The 13,318-nt window shown below is 42.0% G+C and overlaps 1 protein-coding gene across 5 annotated transcripts; it reads right to left on the reverse strand.

Moving 5' to 3' along the window:
• Positions 1–1,614: 1,614 nt before the first annotated feature.
• Mterf2 (mitochondrial transcription termination factor 2) lies at positions 1,615–10,209 on the reverse strand. Of its 5 annotated transcripts, NM_001379524.1 has the most exons (4): positions 10,144–10,197; positions 9,297–9,390; positions 8,550–8,668; positions 1,623–2,996 (listed from the first exon to the last, which is right to left on the reverse strand). In NM_001379524.1, exon 4 carries the CDS (start codon positions 2,938–2,940, stop codon positions 1,783–1,785), a length of 1,158 nt encoding a protein of 385 aa, NP_001366453.1. In that variant the 5' UTR covers positions 2,941–2,996; positions 8,550–8,668; positions 9,297–9,390; positions 10,144–10,197; the 3' UTR covers positions 1,623–1,782. The 5 variants fall into 5 exon arrangements, with proteins under 5 accessions (NP_083108.1, NP_001366453.1, NP_001366455.1 ...); NM_028832.3 differs by lacking the exon at positions 9,297–9,390 and having other exon boundaries at positions 1,615–2,996; positions 10,144–10,209; NM_001379526.1 differs by lacking the exon at positions 9,297–9,390 and having other exon boundaries at positions 8,550–8,623.
• Between the last annotated feature and the right edge of the window lie 3,109 nt (positions 10,210–13,318).

Genomic DNA, 13,318 nt, shown 5'->3' on the forward strand with positions numbered 1-13,318 from the left:
TTTGTGGGTTATTCTTGGGCATACTAAAGTGTGAAAGCTGAAGAGCTAGACCTAGGGAACACTTTTCTATTGTATGTAGTTAAGGATCCCGTGGCCCCTTCACGCTGGCGTTTCTTCTGTGAGTTCTAGGAGTTAAACCTAACTTAGGTTCTAATGTCCCACGTGCTGTGTCCTGAGCCCTTCAACCCACTCTACAATGCCTTCTCACTTCCCTACTCCAACAGTCACTCTGGATAAGTCAACCAGTGATTGCCCTATTCCAAATTCATTAGTCACTTCCCCACATCTTAGTTGCCTCTCTGTGACATCTCATCTACAGCAATGACTCTAAATGCTACAGCAGTGCAAGTGGTGCTGATGTTTATCTCCACTTCTGACTTCTCACAGCTTCATTCTTGGCCTCTTGCCTGTTACTGATCACCTCACAGTTGACAGGTAACTGTAGAGGACCTTGTAGCCTGTAATGTTTTCCAGACCTGCTTTAAGAAAGTGAGCCAGTGCGTGTATTACTGATAATTGCCAGGAAAAAGGTCTAAACACTTAGTATGGACTCCTGCTCCTTAGATAGATAGTGATGCTTCTCATTTTGTGCTACACTGAATGAAGCACATGTTCTTTTTCTTATACACGCATATGTATATATTCAAGTACACAATTGTGATTGAATTCAAGGTGAAACATGAACTCTGCCACTAGACCACAGCTGCCAACATCTGGTCTTAACATTTTTCTTGATAGTCCTAAGTGCTTTGGGTAAGTGCCTTACTTTGAGTCTTATTGTAGAAGAGTTAAGTATTCTTAGCTTCCTGGGCACTTGTTACTATTCATTATCCCAACTAAGGAACTAAACAGATTTGGATAGTGAGGGATATTTGCATTGGCTAAGAGAATGAAAAAATAAGATAAAGGCTGCATGCCTCATTATATTGAGAAACTGTGCACACCACATAGTCAACTGTTGTGCATTACAAACAATGAATATTACAGTTGTTACAAACAGTACACCTGAAAAGTGAGCCATTCTTTATCTGGGTGATGTTTATCTTAGAAGTGGAAGTGGAAATACTACAACTGAAAGTGGGGTATCACATAAGGTAGGTTTTCAGGCTTTCTAGGAAGCTACATTCATTTCAAGTGCATGAATTAAGTTTGAAATTAGTTTTCAGACCCCTCCCCTATAATCTGTGTGCATTCCTTTCTTTTGCTGTTTAGGGAAAGGTGAAAATCTTTTCCTGAAATTAAACAGAATTCAGATCTTAATAAATCTGAACTCTGCTATGAACCTCATTTGTAAAATGAGGAATGGAATGAGTGCTTGTTTCTTAGGAGATTTCAAACTGACCACAGAAGTAGGCTCTTAGTCCTTCTGGATGAGTAATACTCGTCAAAGATACTCACTACAAACACAAGGTGAAGTTAGCTCTCTCTAAAAGAATATGTTGTTGGCCTGTTAGTGACTCAAGGCTGGCCGTGAGGATTTATACTCTGGTAGCAGCTCATGGAACAGAGGTGTTCCTGTACTCTGGTCAAGAGTGGAACTGTCAATTTCTTCAAAATGATTCCTGTGAACTATCACACTCCTGCCGCTTAATATATGATGTTTTGGAATAATAGTTCCAAGATTAAAGTTACTGGTTTTATTTAAGCACAGTTTACATTTTAAAATACAGCAAATGAGTCAGAAACTACCAATTAAGAGGTAACTTGAACACAACTCAATCTCAGTAGGTCCTGAGAATCCTTAGTGCTTATAAGCTGAATTGCTTAAGTCACTTTGTCCTGTCACTCTTCAACCTTTAATGATGCCACAGGGTTAAATAATGGCCTTCCTTGTTTGGCTTGCATTTTGCTAAAGTTAGCCTCAAACTCCTTTTTTGTTCCATTTAGACTTGCTAGATGTCCATCCTTTATTCCGTAGCCTAAAGAATTCAGCTTTCTTATCCTATATTGAATTATCTGTGGCGTCAATTCCAGAACCATTGGTGACTCTCTTATTTGAGCTATGGAGATGCCTTCTTTCAGCAGTGCCTGGATTCTCTCTTCTAGGACAGAAGCAGGATAACATAGAAGGGCTGGGCATTTCACAACTAACTGTCGTAGGTCATAGTCTGTACACTCAAAAGTAGTCTTAGTGAAGGAAATACTGTTCTGGATACTTCCTGGCTGAAGTTGGAAAAGAAACCCTTTAAGTTTGGACAGAAGCTGAAGAACTTCAGAGTCTGTGAAGCCTTGCCCTTGAAGACATTTCAGCGTTTCACCTACAGCTCTAGGAGAATGTAACACAATGAAGGGATTTTGGCTTAATAATTTTAGTAGCCACACTTTAGCATTGGCCTCAGATCCACCTAAGTTTAGGTAGCTCTCCTGGAGAACCCCTATCATTTGTTTATTGTTCTCTACAGGATTATGGAAAATGCTAGAGGCCGTTGTCAGAAACCTGCTAATCACCACATTTCTGAGTCCCAGCTCTTGAAAGAACTGAACATTTAGCTTCTGGTTCTCCTGGTTCTTGACAGTAAAGAAAGATTCTGGAAACTGCTCTATTAACTGCACTAACTCTGCCTCGTTTTTGCAGACCATCTGCCAGAGTTTCCTTTTGGTGTTAACAGCAGCGGGACTGCAGATAATCGCTTCCGGACAGCGTTCTAATATACTGGCAATCACAGTTTTATTGGCACCTAGTTCTTTCAAAATATTTGCAATCTCTTCAACGTAGGTTTCTTCCTCTAGAAGCACCCATCCTTTCAGCCTGCGGATTTTTCTAATGTCAACTGAACATGCACTGAGCTTTTCCACCGTTCTCTTGTTTTCTTTATCTGACTGGCTGTCCGTTCCGTAGGTGACACAAGCTGAAGAGGGTTTGATTTTCAGAGCTGGTCGCGGCTTTCTGAGAAGACACAGTCTGCAGAGTTGGTGTCCTGTCGGCAACCTCCACGGCATGCTGTGAGCTCTGGCTAAATTTCCACATCTTAAGGCTGAGAATGTCCACATTGTACCTGCATGGAAGATGACGACTTAAAAGGAGCACTGGCTTTTACAACACTTAGAAATCTGAGTTCTAAGCAGTAACTGGGAACAATTTAAGCTGGCAAGGAAAACTACTCCATCGTAATGCATCTTATCACAAATTTAAGGCATCTCATCCTTTATAAAAACATTCTATTTGAGCTCTGTATCCATCCTGTGAAGCAAGTGCTCCAAATACAGGTTGAAGGTCATGGGGTTCAAAGGTTCATAGGTCTCAACTGTTCTGACACAAATTTCCTTTTCGACAACTGTTAGTTATGTCTTTTTTAGGTGGCATATTACACAGGTAATTATTTTTATAAGGTTTTACATTTTTCAAGTTGATGTTTAGCTCAGATAGATGCTTAGGAAGGGAGAAGTCATCTTTCATTCTATTTTCAAGTATTTTTGCTAACAAGCTATAATCCAGACAGGTTAGTTTGTTTTATTTGAAATGAGTACATAGGGGCTGGAGAGATGGCTCAGTGGTTAAGAGCACTGTTTGCTCTTCCAGAGGTCCTGAGTTCAATTCCCAGCCACCACATGGTGGCTCACTATCATCTGTAATGGGATCTGATACCCTCTTCTGGTGCATCTGAAGACAGCTACAGTGTACTCATATAACTAACTAACTAACAAATAAATAAATAAACAAATAAATAAATAAATAAAATTCTACTAAAAAAAAAGGAAATGAGTACATAAATGTATGTTTGCTTTATTAGAACTTTGGCAAATGCAACTTGTTTTTATAAATTCAGGATTAAAATAAGTCATAGGCAACATGAGAAGTGCTATGTGCCGGCCTTAGCAGAACATCTGGAAATCAGGTGAGCTGTGTGATGGTGACGGTGCTACCCCAGCTCATGAAGCAGTGTTGGGTAAGGTTTAGCCTTCAACTAAACCCAGGGGTAATCTCAGCAGTGCCTCTTAGTCTACCCAAATGCCCCTTACCATCTTCACCTATTAGGAGATGGCTACACTGTCTGAAGCCTTGCAGCCTCTGACCATAGAAGGGGCTGTAATTCTCTACTTCTGACTTGGGGCCCTGGCTGGGTGCATGCAATAAAGTAGCAAAATGGTCAGTAAGAAAGCATGCACATTTATTTTATACAGATTGTCTACATCGTGGAAGCCCATACAAAGACAAGATGCAAAGCGGGATAGGTTACACTGAGGTGGACAAAAACAGTAAGATGCAAGGAAGCAACCCCACCATGCAAGGAGCTTTAAAAAGCACAGTGTTTCAATAAGGTTTGCTCTCAAGTTATCTTTAAGAAGGATGTTACTCGTCTTACTATCGTGAGGTTTTCCTCATGTTTTCACCCACTCTTGAACAGAAGAGTCAGAATAACTCAACATGTATTTTCAAGTGGCTTTAATTCAAAATAGTCTGTGTGTCATGTGAAGCCCAGGCAGATATGGGTTGGGACTCTACAGGTTCATGCCTCTCGTTTAGACCACATTCTGTGTGTGTGTGTGTGTGTGTGTGTGTGTGTGTGTGTTACAGAGTGATCCTGAAGTTCGTTAGCTTCAGACAAAGTATAGTAAGTCAAACAATGCCTCATGGGAAACTTGTCAGCAAACATTAAAAACAGCACTGTGCTGTAAATGAGAACAGTATCCATACCTTACAGGAATACTGCCAGAGTCAAATGCATAGCAAGTACTTGAAGACAGTTTTGACACATAGTTAAGTATTTACTAAATAGTAGTTATCACTGGGAACTATCAGGAGCCAAAGTCTTGTAGTGATACAACTTTAAACTGAATTTTAATGTGACTTGGGGTGGGGTGGAGATCTGGAAAAGGAGTTCAAGTACGATATGGTAGGTGACTATGACCAAAATATATTGTATGTATCTATGAAATTCTCAAAGAATAAAACTATTTAAAAAAGGCTTTGAAGAGATTGCTTGTCTTTTCATTGTGAGACACATAAAAGATGCCATCTGTGAGGAAGAAAGCATCCTTAGAGTCTGTAGGCATCTTAGCCGTGGCCACTGCAGCCTCCAGAAGTGATGGGTAATAAGCCTTCATTGCTTGTAATTAACCTTTCTATTTTCTTGTACAGCCCACATGCATTAAAGCAAAATGTTTTCTTCTGCTAACTCCAAATTCTAGGGTTTAAGTAGAAGTATGACTTACAAAGGGCAAGTGAGAATGTTTAAGTATGTCAGATTTTCAAAATACCTTCATAAAACTAAAGCACACTTACTGTAGAGTTGCTGAATTGTGAGGCACATAAGCAGAAACTTACAACCTTACTACTTATCGATAATTTAACACTTCATTGTTTTTGAGATAAGGCCTTGCTACTTAGCCCTGGGTGGACTGATACTTGATGTGTAGCCTAGGTTAGACTCAAACTCATAGCAATCAAGCCCCAACCTCAAGTGTTAGAATTCCAGGAATGTGCCATGCTTGGCATCTATTCACATTTCACTTTGTTCTGTTTTATACAATTCTCACTTGTAATTCTTTAAATGTACAGAGCAAACCTGCACGTGGGAACTACATCTGAATCCTGTCTGTAAAGTGAAATTGAAAAAACTTATACTCTAAGCAAGTTCCAAACAGCCAAGGGTTCTTTGAGGGTCAGGGCAGGTAACTGGTGCCAGTGTGGGTCAGGCACCACTTAAAATAGCTGTTTGAGGGTCTCAACAAGATGCAAAAGGACAGATGATCAGAGCCACATTTCTATGGTAAGACATTCCCACTAGCAGATACCTATCAAATGAGACAAAGGGAAAGGCAGGCCATAACCCACTTTTCTGCTTTCTTAAAGGTAAACCCAGACATCAGGACAGTCAAGGCTGTCCATCTTGCTGCCTTTCTGCTGGGCAAACATTGTTATCAGTAAGAATGGAAAACCTGACTAATAAATGCACATTACAACTTCTTGGGAAGTCTAAGTGTGGTGTTAGAGTGCTGGAGAAGGTGGAAGGAACACCATTCAGGATGGGTGTGCTGCCTGCAGCTCTTACTGTTGAGTAGCTGTGTCATTTGCAGTTTTGTTATATGCTGAGCACCTGTCTGCCTGCATTTCATGTGTGCCCTTTGAAGGTTCTGGAATTCGAGAGAGAGGGCTGGAGAGCCTACACCTACAGCCATGAAACCACGTCTCAGATGCCCCCCCCCCCCTTAAAGAGAGCACCAGCATAGAAATGATTCTTCTGTTGTTCTGCAGTGTGGAAAACAACTCACTGGTGAAGCGCTTTGTCACTGAGGCAGACCTTTGTCACTGAGGCAGACCTTTGTCACTGAGGCAGACCTTTGGCTTATATGTTATTTTTAGCCTTTCTTCTCTTTGCCTTTTTGTCCTTGATACATCATAAAAATTAACATGTGTAAACTTTTATTATATAAGGAAAACAACTTAGTTTTTCTAGAATTGGCATTCCATTCTTTGATTCATTTTTAGTAGTTATCACTTTTTTGAGGTGGGGAAGAAGAGGAGGAAGAAGAAAAAGGAGGAGGGAGAGGAAGAAATAGGAGGAGGGAGAGGAAGAAGAGGAGGAAGAGAAGGAAGAGGAGGAGACAGAGGTTGAGATCTTCCATTGTAGTGCCATCTATTTTGGCTCCCAAATGGCTGGTGTCACAGGCATGAGTTAGAGTTGTCACTTTTTAACAAGTCATGGTAAGATGTTAATAAAGGCATGGTAGTATCTGGACCATTATCAAGTATATAGTTCAGTGGCATAGGGGACTTTGACAACACTGTACAACTATAAACCACTACATATAAGACTTCCTGTCAAACACAAACTCTATGTTCATCAAACAGGGTGCATAACTCTTCACTCCTGCCACGACACCTGGAAAGCTCTACTCCGCTGTTTCCATGTATCTTCTAGATAGGTCATGTGAGTGAAATAAACCATCCAACACATTTTTAAAATGCTTGGCTTATTCCATTTAGTGTAATGCTTTCAAAGTCCATGTTGTAGCAAGTGTCAGAACAAGGCACATTTATTCACAGTGGACTTGTATGCATGTGTGTGTGTGTGTAGAGGTGCACACCTGAGGTAGTCAGAGGACAACTCAGTAGGGTTGGTTTTCTCTTTGCACGTTTATGTAAATTCTGGATTGAACTCATGAGGCTGGCTCAGCAAGTACCCTGCTTGCTTAGACATCTTACCAGCCAATTTCTTAAAATAAGACAATAAGTGTGCTGCTTGATAGCATTTTCCTCAAACAGAATTGTTTTAAACATGAAGCCAGGCCTCTTAGACCCACTGCTTTATCAAATAAGTTTATGTGACCCTCCGCATCCTTTGCTATCATCTTCACCAAGAATGGATTTCACCTCAAGTAACCACTCCCCAGTCATCCAGGCAGGAAGCAAGTCCACATCTGCTAAAGTTTGATCTGGTGACCGAACGATATAGTCACATCAAGGCGTCTATCTCTAATCCTGCTTCTGTCACATTCTGTATTTCTTTCCAAGATTCCCCTCAAAGGCACTTGTGAGGGCTGAAATCCGCTCCCTCCAACTCCCATAATGCTGATGTCTTGGCCCCGCCCACACACGTCGTCAACAGCAGCTGGAGTAGTGATTCCTCCACACAGATTTTCAATGGACTCTGCCCATATCCTGGGACTTTGTACGTCAACAAGGAAATGAAAGAAAAGCCATCAAGACAGGCAGCAGGTAAAGGTGCTGTCGCCAAGGCTACTGCTCTGACTTTAGTCCAGAAACGAACGTGATGGAATGAGAGGACTGACTTCTGCACGTTGTCCTCCGACCTCCATACATGCACCACTTTGGCACACACCTCCCCACCACCCCTAAATATCTTTTCACCTTATTAAGAAAGGCCAACTCTCCCCACCCAACACATAATCTATAAAGAGCAATAAAGATAATCAAGTGAGGTCACATTCACATTTATGCCTTAAACAGTTGCACCCACCTCTCTTTTTCTGCATTTCTGATATCACTGCTCTTCCCCTCCGTCTCCTTTGTTCTGTCCTCTTAGCTGATCCATGCAGATTCTCCTTCCTCTTCTATTTCACAACTCTCAATAAAGGCAACTTCCCTGCTATCAGAGCTAATGAGTAGTTTCAATTCCTACTTTTCTGGACTTTTGTAGCATCCAGCAGCGTTTGACCATTTGTTTTTCAAAACAGTCTCTTGTCTGACTTCCAAAGTGCTCCCCTCTTCTTGCTCTCCCCACCACTCCCCTCTGGCCACCCCTTCTCTGTCTCCTCTACAGGTGCATCTTTAGGCTTGGTAGCCTGAAATTCCAGCACTAGGAAGGCTGACGCATAAGTTTTAGGTCAGCCTGGTCTACCTAGAGTATTTTTAAGCCAGTTTGGACTGTAAAGTAACAACTTGTTTAAAAAAAAAAAAAACCCAAAATATTATAATTAAAGAAATGAGAGAGACCATGAATTTGAGAGAGAATAATGGAGTGTGTGTGTACTTGGGAAGTGTAAATGATGTAATTGTATTTTAATTAAAAGCATTAGAAATGAATGAGTTTTTCTAGTGAAAAACAAACAAATGTACAAACAAATAAATATGCTTTCCTTCTTACCTTATAGTCTCTCCTGAGCGATTTTGTCCTTCTCCAGGGCTTCAGTCAGTCCATTTAGGACTCCTCTGTAGCTTCTAAAATGTGATTCTGTCACCTCTCTGCAATAGACCTCAGTGGCACTTTAGGACAGACATACAATAATTTGTAGAAAAGACTTTCTGCCACCTGAATTCCCATCTCCCTTCCTCACAAACCAGTCACTTCTCAGTCCCGGCGGACTCTGTTCCCACTACATAGTCTCCAAAGACTGTGCTTTTGTCAATCAACTCTCAGAAGTAAGCGTCACTTTCTTAAGGAAATGCCTCTGATGTTTCAGAATAGATGAAGCCCCATGTCCCCTTTAAGGGTGTTTACGGCACCATGGACTGCAATGCTCCACCTGGGATGGCTGTGACCCCTCACGTTTCTGCTTCACTATCCCACACAACCCACTTTGCAGCACCGTGTTCTAATGAACTGTCTCCCTGCCCTTCATGGGCTGCCATCACTGACTCTGGGAAAGAGAGGGGCAGGCAGTTCCCGGTGTGTTTTTTTACTTTATAGTAATATTTATCAATTGTCCATTCAACTTGTAGGGTTTTTTTGTTTGTTTTTTTGTTTGTTTGTTTGTTTTAAGCTCAGGCTGCTGTCAGGATGGTAGGCACTAGCTCTCCTGGCCAAACATTTCATATTTCTGTTGGGATCACAGACCATCTGAGAACTTGAGAGTTACAGACTTTACAAAAAAAAAATAAGGAAGGCCCACACCTTTTTCACTTCAGAAATGGCGTTAGCAAGAACTATGAGCAGCCCATAGTGACTGTGTATGCAGGGGAGAGCCGAGACTGAATACTGTTATTTCCTGTAATGAGCAAACAAAGAACACGATGCACAAGGCAATAACAGCAAATTAACAAATCAGGCTATGAAACAATGCAGAGGGCAAAAGTGAGTTACTTTAGCGCAGCTACACTGCCTTGGAATTAATCTCCAATTAGCTGTGACTTTTTAGGAAGTAATATCACCTTTCTGTGTGGGCAGTGTGGGCATCAGGAACATGGGGACGCTATTCCTTGGTGAAAGATCATGTTAAACGAGTTAATAGTAGTTCAGAGTATTAAAAAACAAAACAAAGCCCTCACATCTACTCCTCATTAAACCATAGTTCCCCTTAAAGATGAGGCCAGGATGCAGGTGTAGCTTGCCCAAGGCTGCCCACCTAAGAATGGCAGTCCTCTTAGCCTTGTGTCCTATGTACAATGATGCTCTTGCTAAAAAGGTCACATAGTCTGCTCTCTTATGCAATCCTCTCAAGCAATCCTGAGGTGAGAAATACATTTTTATAATTAAAACAGTCCTCTCAATAAAACCAATTAAGTTCTGATCTGACAGTTTCAAGTGAATTCCAATTTGTAGGCAAAGAACCACAAAGTTGGTCAGAGGAAGGGCCCTGCCAGGACCGCTACCGTGGCCTCTTATTTACGTGTGCAGCCTCCTTTTTTCAGTGCTCCGAGGTGGAGTGCCTGTGTGGACGTTCTCGGTGGGCAGCTGCTAACCCTGACCCCGGTAGGCAGGCTTGAGGCTCAGCCAGAGCTGGAGAAATAGGGTGGCTTACCTGTGGGCAGCAGTCCAAGCACAGCGGAGAGACCTTGGGCGTTGAGCTAAGTTCCCACCCTGTTCCGCAGGCCTCTCCACTCAGGAAACAGATCCTAGGTAACTGGCAGGGCTTCGCCTTGGCTGGTAACCAATCAGAGCTCGAGAAACTGATGTGCAGGAAGTCACGCCTCCATCCCGAGCGTAGCCAATTAGAACACTGTGTACAGGCTCCCGTGGGAATAAGTGAGCCACACTACAGGGTCTATTGCCACCAGTGCCACCTGGCGCTTCTGTCTCAGCAAACTCTGGTGGTTCAGTCTCTTTGTCCCTTAGAGAACGTTACAACTCGTTGAGAGAAAGAGGCAGGGAGGAGGGGCAGATCAGAACCTGTTGTCTGTAATGTGGAGCCATTCAGAATTCTCAAGTTTAAAACTTTGAAACCTGACCTGTCCAAACAAAACAAACCCCTCACATCTGCGGTAAACACCAGGTCTGATTCCCTAAATGCCATTCATCCTTTTTACCCCTAGATGACTTTGCCCAAATACTGCTAAACTGCCTTTTGCTTTACATTCTAAGTTATTCGTGATGCCCACACTCATAAACCAGCCAACCAAAAGCCAGAATCTTTTTCATCCATCCTTCAGATAAATATTTACAGGCTGCCGCCTCAGCACCAAGCATGCGGAACTGCAGCGCTAGGACCTTGGACAGGGCAACAGGAACTGAAACACATTAACGTGGTAACCACAATGAGAGTGAAGTGCTACCCAGGAAAGAGTCCCCTGTGCCCACCCTGTGCTGTATGCAGTTAGAGCAAGGAAAATGGTGTTTCCTAGGCTGATAGCCCGCCTCGTTACCTTTCTAAGGGTCTCTCACTCAGGTTGACACCTCCCCTTCATGTGGAGTGGAGGCTCCTGATTATGTCCTTAGCTAAGAACAATGCTTGATCCACAGTTAAGAACTCCAGAATGTTAATCATATCTGAAAACAGCCGTGTGGTTTACACTTTGTGGGCTTTAGAGGAACAGAGTCCTGACTCCTAAAGATCAGTTCTGATCCTCAGGCTACTCCGGAATTAACTGAGCAGCTACTACCTAGATGAGTAGGTGATCTATGTCCAATAACCCTTCTTAGCACATCAACACTCTATTCATGGATTTTACTGCACACTTTCTTACAAAAATTTGGGATTCATGGTTAAGATGTGCTATCCTCACTTGGGAAAAGGAAACTACAGTCAAGTATAGAAAAGGAATAAGTGGTCACATCGCAGCATGGGGAAGGATTAGACAAAGACAGCCTGGAATTACACAGTAATCTAGGCCAGTTTTGTTTAGTTTCAGGCACTGTCTCAAAAGCCAACCCACACCCCCCATCAGACAATTGAAAAAAAAAGGGGGGGAAGAAAGAAAGTTATAGGTGTTAAAGTCAAGACTTGGAATTGCATGCTGTGCAATCACTTGTTAGGAGAGGGACGCAGAACTGAGAATCATGGTGTGGGAAGCTTGCACCAAGGCTCCACACAACCTGTGCACTGTGATCAAAAGTAGCTGCTAACTCAGCCACACTGACTGTGGCCAGTGACTGGGCTCAGACTTTGCCATCTTCTTACAGTGCGTTTCTAGGGCCTGACACTCAGAAAAAACCTTAGGAGGAACAGGTGATGAGACTACTACTATGTATATTTTCCTAAAGAAAACTACAAAAATCAAACAATTCTGAAGTCTCTATAAGAAATAAAGTTATACTGGGTATAGTGGTTTGAATGAGAATGGTCCCCACAGGCTTGTTTGAATACTTGGGCCCCAGCTGGTGGAGCTGTTTGGGAAGGATGAAGAGGCGTGGCCTTGTTGCAGGAGATGCTTTGAGGTTCTTGCCATTCCTGGGCTCCCTCTTGAGTCTCTCAGTTATGGACTGAGGTGTGAGAACTCAGGTGTTCCGTGCTCTGTGATCATGAACTCTGTCTGAAATACCCACATTAAATTCTTTTATAAGCTGCACTGATGCTTTATCACAGTAACAGAAAAGTAACTAAACAATGGTTATCATTCTTGTACATGTAAAAGTCACTGCTTTAAGGGCATGAGAAAAACATAAGGAAGCTGCAAGTTAATCCAAAAGCATGGCTCCTTCAATTTCTCAGTGCGCAGTAGTAAGAACGCAAGGAGTCAGGAAGCTGGCTGCTTCGTATGCCTTTCCTTTCCTAACAATCTACGGTACTTCTAGTCCACACTCAATTTAAAACACATGACCTCTTCTCTTTCTTCTCCTGGTGCTGCCAGAATTTTTACCTCACCTGTATTATGCTTTCTCTTAAACTCTAATAAAATTGTTCTTAAACTAAAAGAAAGCCAATTATTATTATCATTATCATTATTGTTATTAATTTATTTTAAGGAAGGATTTCTCTGTGTAGCCCTGGCTGTCTTGAAACTCACTCTATAGACTAGGCTGGCCTTGAACTCAGAGATTCACCTGCCTCTGGAATCAAAGGTATGTACCACCACACCTGGCTTAAATATTTTTAATACTTCAACCTCTGGTAGGACTTTGATGACTTAATTCAGCTTATTAGGGGGAGAATACCGTATTCAAGATAGTGTCAAACTGCAACTCTGATTCATACCCGGACTTCTTTACCTTTAGTGACTCCTTTGGGCAGCTTTCAGGCAATCTCTGGAGAGAGAACATGTCACCCAACACCCAGCTGCCCACATGGGCGAACTGTTCCTATGCCAAGAGGAGTTTATATCAGCAATGAGTCTGCTCCCCCTGGACAGTGATGACTCTCAGGCCTATGACTTGCAGCTCTGTGTAATACAATCAGGTCCACACTGATCAGGAATTAGTGAAAGACAACTGGAACATCTTGCCATTCTTATTGTTGGAATCTATCAAGTATTATTAATTTGTTATCCAGTTTATATTTTAAAAATGCCTGTCATATAAAAACATGTTTCTGTTTTCTAAGTCAAACTTATACTTTTAGTTACCTTTACAATAAAACTATACTGATTTTGTGTGTGTGTGTGTGTGTGTGTGTGTGTCTGTCTGTCTGTCTGTCTGTCTGTGTATGTGGTAGTGATGATTGAATGTAGGGCCTTCCTTACACATTCTAGGCAAATGCCCTATTATGATCCAGCCCCTATATACTGAGTCATACATAAATGCCCCACTATACTGAGTGTCAC

Source organism: Mus musculus, chromosome 10 (genome assembly GCF_000001635.26).
Source record: "Mus musculus strain C57BL/6J chromosome 10, GRCm38.p6 C57BL/6J".
NCBI classification, from domain to species: Eukaryota; Metazoa; Chordata; class Mammalia; order Rodentia; family Muridae; genus Mus; species Mus musculus.